This window comes from Eptatretus burgeri, chromosome 10, assembly GCF_056783735.1.
Source record: "Eptatretus burgeri isolate ZD-2024b chromosome 10, Ebu_testis_v1, whole genome shotgun sequence".
Taxonomy (NCBI): Eukaryota; Metazoa; Chordata; class Myxini; order Myxiniformes; family Myxinidae; genus Eptatretus; species Eptatretus burgeri.
In genome coordinates, this window is record NC_140970.1 from 14641266 (window position 1) to 14659880 (window position 18615).

At 40.3% G+C, this 18615-nt stretch overlaps 1 protein-coding gene across 1 annotated transcript in view; it reads left to right on the forward strand.

The window, feature by feature from the left end:
- The window catches only part of LOC147017967 (glutamate receptor ionotropic, delta-1-like), a 639638-nt gene that overhangs the window by 390714 nt on the left and 230309 nt on the right, over window positions 1–18615 (forward strand). The window contains exon 6 of the mRNA XM_085897103.1: window positions 5910–5963. Coding sequence (XP_085753229.1) covers window positions 5910–5963 — 54 coding nt within the window. The remainder of the gene's footprint in view (window positions 1–5909; window positions 5964–18615) is intronic.

The following is an 18615-nucleotide window of genomic DNA, read 5'->3' on the forward strand; positions in this document are numbered from 1 at the left end:
ATCTTCAACGAGATGGGGAAATATTTTTAGTTTTGGATGGGGGAAGATAAGAGGTGGTGGTCAACGGCTGTTTTGAAGGCCTGGAGGGATGAATTGGATTGAACAGAGTCTGAGAGTTTATTCCAAAGGGAGGAAAAAAGAGGAATGAAAGAGTGAAGGTGAGCAGTGATTCGTGATTTTGGTAGTTTTACCAGAAGGGGGTTGCTGGCGGACCTTGAGCGCCCTGCGGAAATATGGGGGATGGGAGCATATTGCAGACAGAGCAGGGAGGATGAGACCGGAGAGGAGACGGTAGAAGACAGAAAGATCACTGACCTGTCTGTGGTGAGAGAGTGAGAGGCCCAAAGACTCATCCTCACCACGGGAGATACCAATGATCCTAAATGCCTTGGTTTCCACAGAGTGAAGCCAAGAAAGGTGAGACACAGGAGCACCAGCCTAAATGGGAGAGCAGTACTCCATCAGGCTGCAGACGAAAGCTTTGTATGTGGTCAGGAGCTCAGGTTGACTGAGGAAGGACTTTGCATGATTGAGGATTCCCACTCAGCCGCTGGCTTTGGAGACCAGGTTGGAAATGTTTGTTTCCCAGGAAAGATCATGGCAGATAGTGAGACCCAGAAGCTTGAATGAAAGGACTTCTTCAAGAGGATTGTTGAGAAAGTAGATGGGGGGGTGGGGAGTTCTAAATGGTCCTTTCGGCGAGACAGTGAGAGTAAGAATTGAGAGCATTCAAAATAATTGAGAGAATAAAGGACGAAAGCATTGTAACAGATGGAATTTTTTGACACGGGATGAAAGAAAGGTCAAAAAATACTCATGTTTTTGAAGGAGAAGAACATGGTGAAGAGAGGAAGTCTAAATATTTTAAGAGACAATTTTTTTTAAGATTAAAGAAGAGAGGTGCAGAGTAAAACAAGAGTTTGAAGAAAAAATTGTGAAGGTGAGTGGTGAATACCTTCACAATCAGAGTGGGATTGGAAATGTGGAAAGCATAAAAGAAGGAAGAGGAAGATTCCATGGTTACAGGAAGTGACATGGTTACGGGAGGGAAAGGTGAGAAGGGAAATTATCTTTTTTGAATATATATTTTAAGACATGAAACAATGTATTGTTGGGACAAATTCAAGGAGTGGTGGAGGGATAGTGGGGGTGGGGGGGGGGGGCTGAAGGTGACAAAGAGAAAATACAACAATCAAATTGTGCACACAGACGGGAAGAAGAGTAGGCCTCAAGGAAACCCGATTTGAAAAGATGATGAACACTTCCAATTTGTACAAGTTTTAATGCAAGACCGCACTATAAAACACACAGTAAACACAGAGATAACAAAATTACCATAAAAACGTGACAAAAACGATCAGAAAACTTATCTTTGAGAAAGTTGGCAGAGACCCTGAAGAGGAACCACCACCATTGCTCAAGAACCGGAACCGGAACTGGAATGCTTGGCCGATATCGGCAATTCTTCAGGAATGAGCAGATTGGAGTCAGGGTGATTGCCTACTACAGTACTGTATACAACACAAAAAACCTTGAGTAGCTTTCACCCTTATTTTGTGGGAATTTCAATAAAAGCAACATTGCATTGTAGACACTTCAGGGAGATGTGCATAGACATTAATCTTTATAAATAGCAACTAATCGTCATGTGACGGGTGTAAAAGAATTTGGCTCTGTAATTTAGGAAACACATCAATACGGCAAACAGCTCGGAAATCAGGTGTTATCAAATATATTTTGCTTTGAAACTCACAAAGAGAAACCATATAACCTTTGTAAATCATGTACCTCTACCTAGAAGCAACTGCCGACTGTACATTCCGATCAGGACACAAACTGTATGATGATCGACTGTAGGGCGCTCGGCAAGTGGCTTAAGCACTCGAGCAAGCACTCTAATGAAATGGTTGATAAAGGATGACTGGCCAGGCTGTGGCTGCATACAATATAGGATCCCTTTAACTATAAAGCCAGTCTTCACCGTGCCCGCAGCAATCAAAGAAATTAAATGAATTGTTCGAGTAATGACTACTTTATCCACAAAAGAGTTGCTGTTTAACTCGAACAACCCTGGAGACATTGCAATGTTTAATCACCACCAGATTTGCTTTGATTCCCTGTAGAGCACCTCGCAAAACCTCCTAAAACATACACAGATCTGGCAGATGCTATAGATAAGCAATTCCTCTGGGGGACAGGGCATGATGTCCAGCAGTGAATGCATTAAATCATGTAGCTCAATTGAAGGTGGTTAATTTTGGCAGGTTCCTAAATTTTTTGTTCACTCAATATAATTCACCAAACAGAAGAAAAAGAAATAATTCACCAAACAGAAGAAATTGCTTTGGAAATTTCACATTTTCTTGTGTATGTATGGAGAAGGAGGGAACATAGCCTTGCTTGCTTATAGTAAATAGGTATATCGGCTTCGTTATAAGACTCGTTATTTCTTTAAATTATCAGTTTTCACTCCAGATTTTGATACTTAGCCCGGACAATATCCGATCCTCAAAGCCAAAATAATATTTTGCTGTTATACTTTAATTATTCTGTGAGAGTAGATTGTGGAAAATTGCATCATTTATGGAATGCATTAAATCGCTCCAAGCTCCTAATTTTAAAACTATAGCATTTACAAAAGTGATGTATACAGCGATTTGTAGCTGTGATGAACATGCATTCAATAATATGAGTGACGAAAGTGAAAAAAACATTATTGTCAAGAAATCGTTGCAGCCTGCTCCAAGTCAAGGCATGGTTGAGCAGGCCCAAAAACATGGCAGCTTCAGACCCCAGTGAGGTTTCCTTGGATATACCTTGAGAGAGAGAGAGAGCAGTGACCGATGATGCACCTGACAAAGGATATAATTAAATAAGGCTGTTAATTATCTTCAAAAGGGGTGTTTTAATTAACCCAAACATCCAATTTTCACTCTTTCACTTCTTTGGCGTTTTCTTAGTATGCATGCAAAGTTTCATGCTGCTCGGTTTAATGGTTTTAGATATATGGATGAGACACCTTGACACACACACACACACACACACACACACACACACACACACACACACACACACACACACACACACACACACACACACACACACATTTATTAGTGTAGACAATAACAACAGCACATATATTATTGACAAAACATTCAAATAAATACATTTTTAAAGCATTATCAGTGGTCAATAGAGGGGAGGGTGTAGCAGAGGAGGTGGAAAAATCTATTCAAACAATTGGTTTCTGCGTTTGAATTACAACTCAATCACTTAAGCAAAATTGATGTGCTGGGTAATAAATGTGTAATCTACAATATAAATTGTGCACGATTTACTGGCAATGTGAGAAAGCATATGTATTGTTATTACATCATGAAATGTAGCATACGCATTAATTAAGAATCCTTACTACAATTCATGGACTGGTGTTTGTGGGTTTGTTTTTCATGCTACTCCTACAGTTTTGGGCCAATTACATCCAGACTTGCTCCGTGCAAAGGATCAGCATGACCCCAGTTAATCTATAGGGGTGTTTTTATCTTTTCCGGTGGTCTTGGGGGTTGGGGGGGGGAGTGAGGGGTGGACGCTAATTCTCCATGTAAATGTGTATCGTGTACTGCCACCTCCAGGTGTGGGAGGGTATTACATGTCTCCACCATTTACTGAACAGTATTCCTGTCCTGGTGTTTTCCAGTGCAGTGAGGTGTTTTGAATCATAAGCAGTAGGTATATTTTTGAATCATGCACGTAACCCGAGTTACTTTTTTATTTTCGGGAGCTCATCAGATGTGTGCTAATGTGTCATATATTTTGAATATATTGATAATTTCTGTGCTGTGAATGTTAGCCAATCACTGTACCAATTATTTTCTCACTGTGCTTCTTACTGTGCAAATTATTTTACCGAGAACTGTACCATAGAAGAGCGTTTTAGGAATACCATTGTGGAAGAAAAGCATTTGTACAATACTGAATGGAAAAGCATCTTGTTTGTCAAACAATTTGGTTCTCTCCTTATAATTTTTAAAAAAATACATCCACTGCTCCTATGCTATTCCAACTGAAGAATCATAGCTACCTAGCCACCACTGATTTATTTATATAATCATAGCCAGCTGGGTTTAATTGATTAGGTGAGAGCTAATTGGTTATTCCCTCCATTCACAGGTGATAGATGTGAGTGGGTCTTTGTTTTTCTTATATGTATGTATGCATGTATGTATACATATATATATATATATATATATATATATATATATATATATATATATATATATATATATATATGTATATGTATATGTATATATATGTATATGTATATATATGTATGTATGTATATGTATATATATGTATGTATGTATATGTATGTATATGTATGTATGTATATGTATGTATGTATGTATGTATGTATATGTATGTATATGTATGTATATGTATGTATATGTATATGTATGTATATTTATGTATATGTATGTATATGTATGTATATGTATATACATATACATATACATATACATATACATATACATATACATATACATATACATATATATATATATATATATATATATATATATATACATATACATATATATATATATATATATAATGAGAAATACCAAGGTCAAGTCAAAAAATATATATATTTCAGAATACTGAACATTCTTTACTTTGAATTTCCCATGATACCATCAGCCAGAAAGACATCTGGTGCAGGTGTTCAGGATACACAAAATATAATCAAGACAGAGAAAGGTAATGAGGGTGGTATTTCCAATGGAGGCATCTTAACTTGCTTTACTTTCTGATTTATTTTGACAAGTTCAACTTGTAAATATATGTATTGCCTTATTCTTCTTCATCATTCTTTGGAAAAAAAAAATCAAAAAACATCAGAATCCATTCATTGTATTCAAGTAGTTCCACCGAAAATCTTTGACATGCATTGTACTTATTACTTGTAGAAAAAGCAGTTATCACATTATCGGCTACATTTGTGTGACTCTTCAAGGTTGTTTTGAATGTTAAACCAAGTCAATTGTGTACCAGCAAGACTTTTTCTATCCAGTGGCACCGATTCTGTTTGGGAGAGCAACATTAATATTGCAGCTGTCAAGCAGAAATTTTGAATTTGCCTTCTCTTTGTGAAATATACGGTGTGGTCTTTGCTGTTGACAAGAGGTATGAGACAGGACAGATGGCTTCATGTACTCTATGATTAATGTAAAATCTTTCCTGTGAAGCACCAAGAGAAGTTGTAGTTTGTAGTTGGATCCCCTTTGGAAATTGAATGAAATCTTGTGAAGTCAAGCATGAGTATTACAACAATACATATATCATTCAGAATGAGATTTGTCTTCCAATTGGTAGAAAATGACATGAACTTTGATCTGTAATGTACCGTGCCAAGAAATTTACACTTTTCTGCCTGTGTGGTCTTTGCCATTTTATTGTAACCTTCCCAGCTGACTGCTCACCACAAAAGCAAAGTAGATGTTATCACACGGATATTATTTTGTAACAATCAGATTTATGATAAACGGACAAATGTAATGTCCGACAAATTTCACAATATACTTCCATCATGAATGCAGCACCATGTCAGCTCATGCGTTTCCTGATTGATGGATTTCATTTAACATTATATGAGGTGATAATGAAGATGTACTTCCTCAGGTACTGCAGAGTTTTACAGAATGTAATAAATATTTTCACTTAAAAATATAAGCTTGCTACAATCATGATATCTCATGTTTAGAAATTTTAAAAAGATCATCCAGGTCACAATTGTCGAAATGCAATTTTAGACAACAGTATTATGGTTTTCACTTTTTCACATATCGTTAAAATTGTTATTATTCATATTAATATTATTGATTACGTGCATCTACCCCTATTTCTTTCAGGCTCGGGAAGCCAATCTAATTACAAAGGACAGTCATTGGATCTATGTCAATGAGGTGAGAGAATTAATGACCTTGGTATTTCCCATATCATCATCTCATCTCATATCATTTGTTGGCAGGATAGCACAGAGGTAGTGTTCTCTCCTTAGAGCTGTCTCGTGTGGGTTACATTCCTAGCCAGCTATAAGCTGTCAGCCTGGTACTTTGCTGATGGGGTGCTTCATCATTGAGTGCACTGTCATTTGCAGGGGACTTTAATTTGGCTATCCCATTTTGCGAGCATTTTCTGATGGATGGAAAAGATTCCATTCTACCTTTTTGAGAAAAGTAGTTTGTCGACACCGAGGTTACATTCTAAATTCCTGCCATAATCAATATGGCACTTTCAAAATGGCGTAATCTGCCCCAGATTGATTGGCGCCCATGCGCAGAATCCCTTAGTAACGAAGTCAATCAGGGTGGCCTGGACATATTTCATCCCTGCCAGATAAGGATTGTACAATGAAACGACAAAAAACTTTTTGAGAAGCCGAAAGTATTTGTAAATGTACCCGCGAGTAAGGGGTGTGCCTCTGCACAATGAAACAGTTGGAGAACTTCCTGATGAACTCATCCAAAAAATTGATATATTGTAATCCATATTGCAAAAACTACTGATGATATGGGCATGTAAAAGGCCTAATGTCCGTAGCTGGTGCGTTCTATCCAAACCTTTGTGCTTCTTAACACCGATGGGAAGGTCATACCTGGGGCTCGTCAATGCACAGGGCAAGTTTAGAATGTTGATATTTACTACTATTAATGTTTGGGAGGGGGTGGGGGTGAGTTGGAGTTGTGTGGGCTGTGAATGTAGTTATAATTATAGATTTATTGTTTGGTTGTGGGGCAACAAGACAACCTACAATGAGCAAACAAACAATTGCAGACCCTCGCCAGGGCTTTGTGTGGTTTTGTGGTGCGGATGATATAGACATGCCTGATGTTTTAATTGTACTGTACATACTTTATAGACATATTCACATTCTAATTGTACATATGTTATGGAGGTACTCGGTTGAAAAAAGATAACATTTATGACTGGCTACCACTAGGTAGTGTTTGTAGCCTACATTAACACATTCTGTGTGGACAAACAAAAAAACAAGCAGTCATAGACTGGTACTTACGAAATCGTCAACTTGACCTCTGACCTTGTCTAATAAAAGCTGTCTCGAGAGAAGGTAGCGATGCAAACCAGAAGTTTCTACGATGATTCTGTACCAAACCATCAAAAATCGAATGATTGACCTCACTGTGACCTTGACCTTTGACCAATTTTGACCAAAATCTAAGCAGCGCTAGCCATCAACCTCCTGAATCACTTGGTGTTATTTGACATTGGTAACTTCTTCCGTTCTCGAGTTATCGTGCCTACAAACAAACACACAAACACACACACACACAAACAAACACACACACAAACACACAATCAAACACACAAACAGATGACGGAAGTCATCAATATACTTACGAAATCTTTAGATTTCGTAAGTAACAAGCAGTCATAGACTGGTACTTACGAAATCGTCAACTTGACCTCTGACCTTGTCTAATAAAAGCTGTCTCTAGAGAAGGTAGCGACGCAAACCAGAAGTTTCTACGATGATTCTGTACCAAACCATCAAAAATCGAATGTTTGACCTCATTGTGCCCTTGACCTTTGACCGATTTTGACCAAAATCTAATCAGCGCTAGCCATCAACCTCCTGAATCACTTGGTGTAATTTGACATTGGTAGCTTCTTCTGTTCTCGAGTTATCATGTTTTGGATGTTTGACCTCACTGTGACCTTGGCCTTTGACCGATGTTGACCAAAATCTAATCAGTGCGAGCCATCGCCCTCCTGAATCACGTGTTGTAATTTGACATTGGTAGCTTCTTCTGTTCTCGAATTATCGTGCCTACAAACAAACAAACACACACACAAACAAACAGAACGGAACTGATCAATATACTTAGGAAATCTTTAGAGTTTGATTTCAAAATCTTTAGATTTCGTAAGTAACAAACAGACAAATGGATCTACCCTCTCCTCTGGTGTCTCTTTCTGAATTACATTTTTGCATTAATTGGTGAAAGAAGCATACGTTTGTGTGTGTGTGTGTGTGTGTGTGTGTGTGTGTGTGTGTGTGTGTGTGTGTGTGTGTGTGTGTGTGTGTGTGTGTGTGTGTGTGTGTGTGTGTGTGTGTGTGTGTGTGTAGGTCTATATGTATGTATGTTATAACCATGGTTGCCGTTGGCTAATTGTCAGAACAGGAAATTATAGGAACACGACTCCTCTCAACCACGGATATTTCTTGTACATCTTTTATTTTTGTGATTCTGATTTGCATTTAGGAACAGAACAATTATGGTTAACCATTCTTGAAATTGCCACTCCGTCGTCAAATGCTGAAAATTATGTTTAAATGACAATTTTAATTACACATTTTGCACGAGCAACATCAGGTTAAAAATGCCTGGTGAGCCAAACTGTAGCAGTGTAAAAAAACACACACACACACACACACACACACACACACACACACACACACACACACACACACACACACACACACACACACACACACACACACACACACACACACACACACACACATGCACACACGCACAAAAGGCCTCCTTTAGCATTCAAATGTCATTTCAAAAGTCCTGTATTGACAATATATGCATCAGCAGCACAGCCATAATCCCACCACCCCTTCCCTTCACCCAACTCTGAAATGAATGCAAAGCCACACTCAGATGACACAAATACATCAATTAATGCATTTCATCCCACTCTATTCCTCGTTTCATCACTTTTGTTCTTGATTTGATTTCTACCGACTGTCTGGCTTGCTGATGTGGATGTTCAGCTTGAGTTGTAATTGGTTGTACTCCAGTAAATGTGGTGACCTCTTGGTATTGAGTATCTTCAGGTGGGTGTCATTTTACTGAATAATGTTTTAGCCTGTACTTTTTTCCTAAGCTTTGATTACACAATGAAATTTGAACAACCGTTTAAAAACAAATTTTCACAAACTCACATGACCATTGCATACTACTACCTTTTTGCGAGCATTATCTCACAAATAATCGTTTCATAATACAGTACTGACAAGTAAGAAATCTCTATATCTGCAATCTACACATTTTGGGTGGTGCCTTGTTCCTTGGAGATCTCTCCTTGGGTTTATGATTCATTTTGTTGAAGGTGTGCCCATTTGAATTCATCATTCCAGGTGTGTCATCAATCCACTCAGTGACTCTAATGATGCTCATGGGGTGTAAAATAGATTGATCTTTATTCTTCTTTTTTGTTCTTCTTCCTTACATTATGTTCCTGATTATTTATCTCTTTACTTGTTTTATAATTTTGCAATCATATTTACACTTCTGGTGCTTTCTTTTTTTTATGCCAGTAAAGATTTTTGTCTTTTATTTAGTTGCCTTAATATTGCATCTCACCTTTTTAAGCATGGCATTTAAACCCAGGAAAACAATGTAAAAGCATTTTTTTTTCCTCAAGGCTCTTGATCTTTCAGATATTCATTAATTCCAATAGTTTTATAGCAATATGCAAGACATTCATTATCTTTAACAGCCATAGTTCACTCTCTGTGCAGGGTAAAAATAAATACTTGTTCGCTGAATGAAATAAAATGCAATCAACCCGAAAAATCTGCATATGTTATAGAAGCCGGTGAAATCTGTGACCACTATGAGAATGAGTACTACTTTAACGGCAACAATTAATCCCACCTTGTTTTGGGATCAGTTGTGAGGAAAATTTGACAAAAGTCTCTTCATGAAGTGGCCGGAGAGGTTTGACGTTCGACTGAAGCTGATTTGGGAACATATTTGCAATTTGTTCAGGGTTCTGCTATAACTCACCAACACTTTGCAAATTACACCTTGAGATCTTTAACACCCATCAATCAGTGCGAGCAGATGTGAAACCCAGCTTACCATCCATCCGAGGGACTGCACACTTTTGATGTAACACTCAACCTGTAAAGCACCAATCCGACCGTTTTTAATCGGGCCAATAGCCCAGACAAGCTAGCTCAAGGGTAAATGTGCTGCCAGTGCACCACTCCATAAAATCTGAACAAGATAATTTGTGAATTAAAGGATTTGTAAACAGTCTGATTAAAGCTTCCATTGAGAGTATATACTGTACTGTATATGTAGACCAGTGGTTTTCAAACTTTTTTTAGTGGGGACCCAATTTCAGAACCTCTCTACATCGCGCGACCCAAAAGATTCAAAACCCAATTCATAATATACTAGCCTAAACTCCGTCACAGACGGATTCCATTCCATGAGCCCAATATGACAACCAGTGGCAGCTCTTGTAAGTGCCGGATCCCAGTCGGTGTACTCCATGGCCATACCTCATGAGGCCTACAAAACGTCCTGGGACACGACTTTTTGGTGCACACTACTCCTTGTGAAGAAGTCCCCTGATTTGTGCACGTGTCTACTTTGACGTTCAAACACCGTGTCAAAACTTCTCAGGTCACAGTACCGAGAAAAACATGACGCGACCGCTAGGAGGAGCACAAAATTGGTCCTTCAGTATTAATATATAGAGATACAATGTTTCTTGGTACATTTTTTGTGTCAAATTCACATTCTGAGGTAGTCAGCATGTGCAGAAGAGGGTTTTACATTGCAGACGATATTTTCGAGGAGTGGAATTACACCTCTCAGAGGTGACGGTCTGTCGACGACAGACGTGATGACGTCAGCGAATGACCGATGATGTCATGACGTCCTTACACCTCTCAGCGGTGATGTCACACGTCGTCATGTAAACAAATGTAAAACGAAAAGTGTTTTTTCTGCTTCAGAGTTGAAGGTTGACAATTGCCACTATGTGTGATGCACTCTTACAGGTACGAAGTTTCTTTCAGTCCAGGTCACAGTACCGAGAAAAACATGACGTGACCGCGAGGAGGAGCACAAAATTGGTTCTTCAGTATTAATGTATAGATAAGATAAGATTTCATATGACACAAGAACATTTACTGTTTACTTTATTCACCATCGTCATGTTTTCATAGACGAGTAAACGAAGAATAGCCGACAGTATCCAAATAGTACAGTTGAATGTTTCAGAAGTTTAGTCCGAATGACATTTAGATATATCAGTGAAAAGGATGAGCCTGTTTTTCAGAAACCAACTTGTCGATTCGTGGAGAAGTAGATGACAATGCCAGGATCATATCATGCTCCATTTCTAGGCGATTTCTGTACTTTGTTTTAATCACCACCATGGTGGAGAACGACTGCTCACAAAAGTATGATGAAGGATATGGCATGAGAACCTTAACGGCGCACCGTGACAGGGTCGGGTACGACGGCAGCATTTTGCACCAGAATGTTGACAACGAATTCGTCCGCGCAAGAGCCTGCACTCCTGAATCCTGTGCTGTATCATCTTCATCAACAATCGAGTCCAGCGGAGCCGTGAAAGGGTCCGAACCACAGAAAAAGACTGCACATCCAGCTTAGGGAAATAGTGCTTGAACTGTTCCATGAGCGACCGAAGGTGACGTGCTATTTCCCCAGAAAGACTGTCGAGCTCAGTATAATCGTACTGGCAGGTCGTTAGATGCTCCACCAGATGGGGGAAAAGGCTGAATCACTTAACAGCTGCTTTGTCTGCCAGTAATTTTAGAGTCGCCAGAAATCCGCTCATTTTGTCGTGAAAAATAATGAGGTTGGCGTCTTTGCCTTGGAGGGAGCGGTTGAGGACATTGAGACGTTCAAAGATGTCAACGAGATAGCACAGTTCTGACAGCCAAGAGTCCGACTCAAGCAAAGCTACCCATGCCGTTTTCCCTTGTGTGCGTAGGAACTCCTTCAGTTCATCTTTGAGCTCGTAAACGTGCAGAAGAAGGTTTCCTCGAGATAACCATCTGATGAGTGTAGAATAGTAAATTCTTATGGTTGGCGTCCATCTCCTGGCAGAATAACCTTGTGTTGAGGGCGCTCGATTTGATGTGATTCACCATTTTTACGACTTCTGAGAGCACACTCTGCAAGGTTTCTGGCAAAGTACGAGAGGCGAGCGCTTCTCGGTGAATCATTCAGTGTACCATGGAGGTCTGAGTAGCCACCTCAAGCAATTTAGCCTTGAATCCAGTACGCACTCCTAACATTGCTGGCACACCGTCTGTTGTAGAACCGAGCAACTTTCCGAAGTCTAGATCATGGTCACGATAAAACTGCTCTACTTTCCCAAAAATGTCCTAGCCTTTGGTGGTGGCCTCCAATGGTTTGATGAGCAGAGGCTCATCAACAAAGTTATCAGCCTTGATGAAGCGGACCCAGACGATGAGTTGCGTGTACGATGCGATATCAGTGGACTCCTCCAACTGTATGGTGTGCCACGGCGATTCCTTGATCTTCTGTACGACTTGAGCCGTACGTCCAGACTCATATCTTCAATTCTGCATTGGATGGTGTTGTGAGAGAGGGCTATAACTGCCAGTTTCTTCGCCGCTTCCTCCCCAACCATGAGAGATACCATGTCCTTTGCACATGGCATCACGAGTTCTTCCGCAATGGAGTGAGGCTTTTTAGTCTTGGCAACATCGAGCGACACTCGATATGAGGCCTCTAATGCCCGAGAATTGGTCTGATGGCATGTACCCTCTCTGTCAAGACTCGTATTCTTGAGTGCAAGAAGTTTCCTGTCAAAGAACGCTCTCTCCTTATCCTGATAAGGCGCATGTTTTGTAGTCAAATGCCTCTGTAACTTGTTTTGCTTCATAGACTCCGTAGAAAGCACTTCGAAACAAATCACACACTGAGGTCTCTGTGCCCCACTTTTATCCACCACGTAGTAAAATCCAAGGTCCAGAAATGTATCCTGGTAAGAACGTTTTCGAGATTTGCTGGTGGCAGGTGCTGCCATCACAAATAAGGTCTCGAGTCGTACGTGGAGATGTGAATAGACGTTAATGATGGAGTCAGAGTCTGAGTCTGAGAGGCCGTGGATCAAACCACTAATTTCCCGCCAAAATGAACCGCCCTTCAGCGAGCCCACGCATCGGCTGGATTCCATTCCAACTGTCATGTTGCGCCGGTTCCCATACTTTGAATGAACCGTTTATATTACATCCCGTAAAAGCGAACACCGATCGAAAATAGAATTTTTTTTTTCGCTGCGAGCGGACGCCCGCGACCCCACGAAATTTGCTCGGCGACCCCACTTGGGGTCGCGCCCCCGGGTTTGAAAAACCAAGATCTAACACCATCCCTACCGTGAAACATGGTGGTTGCAGCTTCATGCGATGGGGATGCTTTTCAGCAGCAGGGACTGGGAGACTTGTAAGAAGGGAGGGAACAATGAATGGAGTCAAATACAGGCAAATCCTTGAGGAGAACCTGCTTCAGAGTGCAAAATACCGAGACTGTGGTGAAGATTAATGCTCCAACAGGACAATGACCCCAAGCGTACAGCCAAAGCAACAATGGAATGGCTTCAGAATAAGAACGTGAACGTTTTTGAGTGGTCTAGCCAAAGCCCAGACTTGAATTCCATTGAGAATCTGTGGAAAGACTTGAAGATTGCTGTTCACTGACACTCCTCATTCATCTCGACAGAGCTAGATCAAATCTGCAAGGAAGGATGGGAGAAAATCCCCAAATCCAGATCTGCAAAGCTGATACAAACGTACCTAAGAAGACTCGAAGCTGTTGGCGCTTCTTCAAATTTTTGACTCAGGGTGTTGAATACTTATTGATACAAGACATTTCCGCTCTTCATTTTTAATCAATTTGCAAAAATTTCAAAAAACATGGTTCCACTTTGTCATTATGGGGTATTTTTTGTAGATCGTTGGCATTTTTTTTTTAGATCCTCGTGGAGGATCTCAAAGTCTTACTCACGTTGTTGTTCTTGTGCACTTTTTTGTTTCACAGCCTAAATTTTTCATCGAAACTTCCTGAAACTTGGCATACATATGTAAAAATACCCTGCGCAGACAGTAACGATCTCTGATTTTGAAATTTCCTCCTAGAAAAAAAGTTCTGACATCAAAATATTTCCGCAAATGGAAATCGCCGAAAAAATTATCTCCGAAACTAGGCAAGCTTTTTGAATTCTGTTTGCGGGAATCGAACAGGGCATTAGCAGAGATGAATTACCACACATATGATACATCACTATGATGTCATATCAATTTTTATAACGTCATTCCTATTTCTTGACATTTTTTGTTTTACAATCAAGAGTTTTCTTCGGATCTTCGTGAAACTTGCCATGTATATGCAGAAAGCCCACGCGCAGGCAGTAACCATGTCCGATTTTGGAAATTCTTCCTAGAAAAAAGTTAACGTCATAATATCGCCGCTAATAGAAATCGCCAATACCATTACACTGAACAACAAAAAATTTTTACTGGAGATGTGTAAAGTGATTTAGACTAATTTGGGTACGCTGATTTCAAAAATCATAACCGTTTTGCTGTATCACGTCAGGATTTTCAGTAACAGAAATATTCCCATTGCCTAGAAGTCAGGATTTCAATGAAATTTACAAAAATTCATTTATTCATTTATTTCATCATGAATGCTTCAAAATTATAGAAATTACAGAAAAACTCCACTAGAATGTAATTAAAAATGCTTTAGGCATTTGGCTTTGTGTTTGTGCTGCTCTGTGTCAGTTTCACGATGCAGGAACCAGCAGAAATCGCCCATCATGTTCGGGTTGTGCCGCCCTTGGTAACGCGTCTCCATGAGTGAAATCTCTTGGTGGAATCGCTCGCCGTGCTCGTCCGAGACTGCTCCCAAGTTGTCAGGGAAGAAGTTCAGGTGCTGGTGTAGGAAATGGATTTTCAGGGACATCCTGGAGCCAAGTTTCCTGAAGGACTCCAGCAGCTGCTGCACTATTTCTTCATAGTTGTCAGCGCGCTCGTTCCCCAAGAAGTTGTCCGTCACAGCTTTGAAGCTCCTCCACGCTGCCAGCTCTTTGGGGTTTAGAGTTGTCGGAAAAGTTTCGTCCTTCATAATCTGTCGGATTTGCAGTCCAACAAAGACACCAGCCTTGATCTTGGCCTCCGACAAGGTGTTGCCAAACTTTTCCTTGAGGTACGCCCATTCAGATCCATTGCCCGTACAAAACTTTTCATCAAGCCGAGCTTTATGTGGAGTGGTGGAAGGAAAACCTTGGCTGGGTCGACAAGGGCGACATGCTTCACGTTGTGTCGACCAGGTACATGCTCTTTTCGTTCTTCCCAATCTTTCTTCGTCCAGTGATTCTTGTCGTCTCTGCTATCCCAGAGACAAAGGAAGCACATGTATTTCGTGTAGCCTGACTGCAGCCCTAACAACAGCGCCACCACTTTCAAGTCTCCGCAGATGTGCCAGTTGAAGTAATTGTACTTGATGGAATCAAGCAGCTGCCGCATAGTCTCATAGGTCTCTGTCATGCCGAACGCGTGAGCCAGTGGGACTGATGGTTTCTCGTTGCCATTGTGGAGCAAAACAGCCTTCAAGCTGTTCTTCCCCGAGTCGATGAAGAGGCGCCAGTCTGCAGGATCGTGATCACACCCAAGTTCTTTCAACAGACCGTTGATGTCACTGCAGAATGTCATCGTGTCTTCCATCTCAAAGAACTCAGCCATGTCTCTGTGACGTGCTCTGAACAAGGATATCTTGGTGTTAGGTTCAAGTAGATTAGGACTGCTGCAGCCTTGATCCAAGCAGCTCTGCCTTCGCCTTTGACAGCGAGAGATCTCATACAAGATCATTTAAGACTCCCTGGTTCAGAAGGTGTGATTCTTGAGTGTCGGGTACAAAAAGGTTCATCATCACCATCCTCTTCACCACTGCTTACAGCTATGTTCTGATCAGCTGGAGGTGTTGGAACGGGGTTCTCGTCATCATGAGGCACAGGTTTACGAGCAGAGACGCAGTCAGCGTACTTGATGTGACCTTTATTCTTCTTGTTGAAGCCGGCGATGCTTGTGCAGCAGAAATAACAATCATCATGATGATTCTGCGGCTCACGCCATATCATGGGCACCGCAAATGGCATGCTCGCGCGCTTGCCCACCAACCACTGAGTCAAGGTTGTGTGACAGCTTGTGCAGCAGATGTGTGGTGCCCAGCTCTGTTCTTGGTCCCCCACCTTACACCCGAAGTAGTGAAAGTAGGCGGCCTTCATTTTCACTGCTGTAGATATACTTCGCTGTTGATCTTTTTTGGTATACCGACCACAGACATAACAGAAGTTGTCAGGATGATTGGTACAGGAACGCCTACTCATCTTTATCTGAAAGAAAGAAATATAACACAAGTTAACAACAATTGTACGAAATAGACATGTTAAAGACATATGTAAATTTCATTGAAATCCTGACTTCTAGGCAATGGGAATATTTCTGTTCCTGAAAATCCTGACGTGATACAGCAAAACGGTTATGATTTTTGAAATCAGCGTACCCAAATTAGTCTTAATCACTTTACACATCTCCAGTAAAAAAAAAAATTTGAAATTTGTTGTTCAGTGTTATCTCCGAAACTAGTTTCTTTCACAGCATACAGTTTTCATTGAAACTTCCTGAAGCTTGGTATATATATATATATATATATATATATATATATATATATATATATATATATATATATATATATATATATATATGTATGTAAAAATATCCTGCGCAGACAGTAACCATCTCCGATTTTGAAAATTCCTTCTAGAAAAAAGTTATGACGTCAAAATATATCCGCTAATGGAAATCGCCAAAAAAATTATCTCCGAAACTAGGCAAGCTTTTTGAATTATGTTTGCGGGAATCGAACAGGGCATTAGCACAGATAATTAAATTTATCGCAAACCTGATACATCACAATGACATCATATTCGTTTTTTTGACATCATTAAGAGGACGAGGATCTTAGCTCATTCGAGCTTGTTTAATATATCCATTTTAAATTCAGGATGTAACACAGCAAAATGTGGCAAAAGTCGAGGGGTGTGAATACTTTCTGAAAGCGCTGTCGATGTTGCAAATTATTTCGCTGTAAATCGAGACATGTGGGGAAAGCTGCCTTGTAAGAAATTCTGGATAAGATTCCCCTCCCCCACACACTCCACCACTCCCTTGTATATAAGCTGAGTGGGTATGCACTCATTATCCTGAACATTCTCACCTGTGAGCTCCCTGGCTGACTGTATAGCAGGTTATTTCCCCGCATAAGCGAAGCGAAAAGCAGGGTAAAGCAATTGGTTCATGGCTGTCTGTCCTTCCGTCCACCTGTCCATCTCATCAGTTTATAATGGAGGAACAACTTATTTAAATGGAATGTTATATATTGAACATGAATCAGAACATGAATGGAAAGCCAAGTCTCGTTTTATTGTACATTGGCTCTCAATTCGTCCCGACTGCACCTGCGCAGAGAGGAGTGAGAAAATTTTTTAAGTCGGTGTGCCTGCCTGGCAGTGAAATAAAATTGAAAAAAAGAAAAAGAGCGATCAGAGATTGTAGACCTTCGCCAGGACTTGTTTTGCGTGGTGTATTTTATGTGACGTTTGTGCACTGGTGTGTTACGTAATTAATAAGAGACATAATTAGAACTTCCACTTTATAACTGCTGGCAGTGATGACCGGGTACCAAGACGTCCCGCTTTGATGCAGCCATGTTTGACCGGACACCTGACCCTGACCCTGACCCATGACGTTTTTTTATTATGCAATTGAATTCAAAATTGGATTAAAATATATCCAATTCAAATCAAATGGAAGACCAAATAGGTGCAGTCCTGCATTGGAGTCATCAGAAACAAGCAAAAAACAAGGATTAAGTCATCAGGGCAACCTGGGTAGAATTTGCATTTCAGCTGCTACTCCTCTACCCTCAAACCCATCGAGGAACAGCCAAGTGAACGTTATTCAAAAAAACCCCAAAAAACCCAGATAAAAAAATGAAATACTTCTGGCTGCCACATCATGTGTCTGATCAAGTTGAAATTTAAAACATGTATTCCCCATCATGACTCGATCATAAATGTGAATCTCCATGTCGTTTTATTGAGTGGTTATAGAGAAAACATTATTTAATATTTTCTTCAATCCAATATGGCTGTCAAACCATGTGACATCAATTATTCCTTCACACACTTGTACACGCATGCCTTGGGGAATATTTATGTGAAATGCATGCACGTACACGAAAATCGAAAACCAAGTCCATCAGTCCCTGTGTCGGACAAAGTCCAACGGGGGCTAATACGCTCACGAGGCATCAAAATGTGAAAACTTTGGAGGGGGCTCAGTACTTTTGCAGGCCACTGTATGTACAGCATCTTCAATTAATCATATTGGAGGATCAGTACAAGTTTGAAGCTATATCTCAGCAAGCTCCAAAGCTATGAAGCAAATATCTGTAGAAGGTCACGTGCCTCTGATAAAGCGACGGAGTTATTATTCGATTGAAAGAAGCGAGTTGTTGATAACCATTGTGAAACATTGCTCCAGGGGTTTATGCAAGATGGACGATAAGCATTTTGAGAGAGTCACTAATAAATTTTTCCATTATTTAAGCCTGAAATGGAATTTTAAAGACTTCTCTTTGAGAGTTCGTAGGACTTGATCAGTGGGATCTAAAGGTTGGTATTCCGATGGCACAACAGCATAAGAGATAAACCCAGTACATT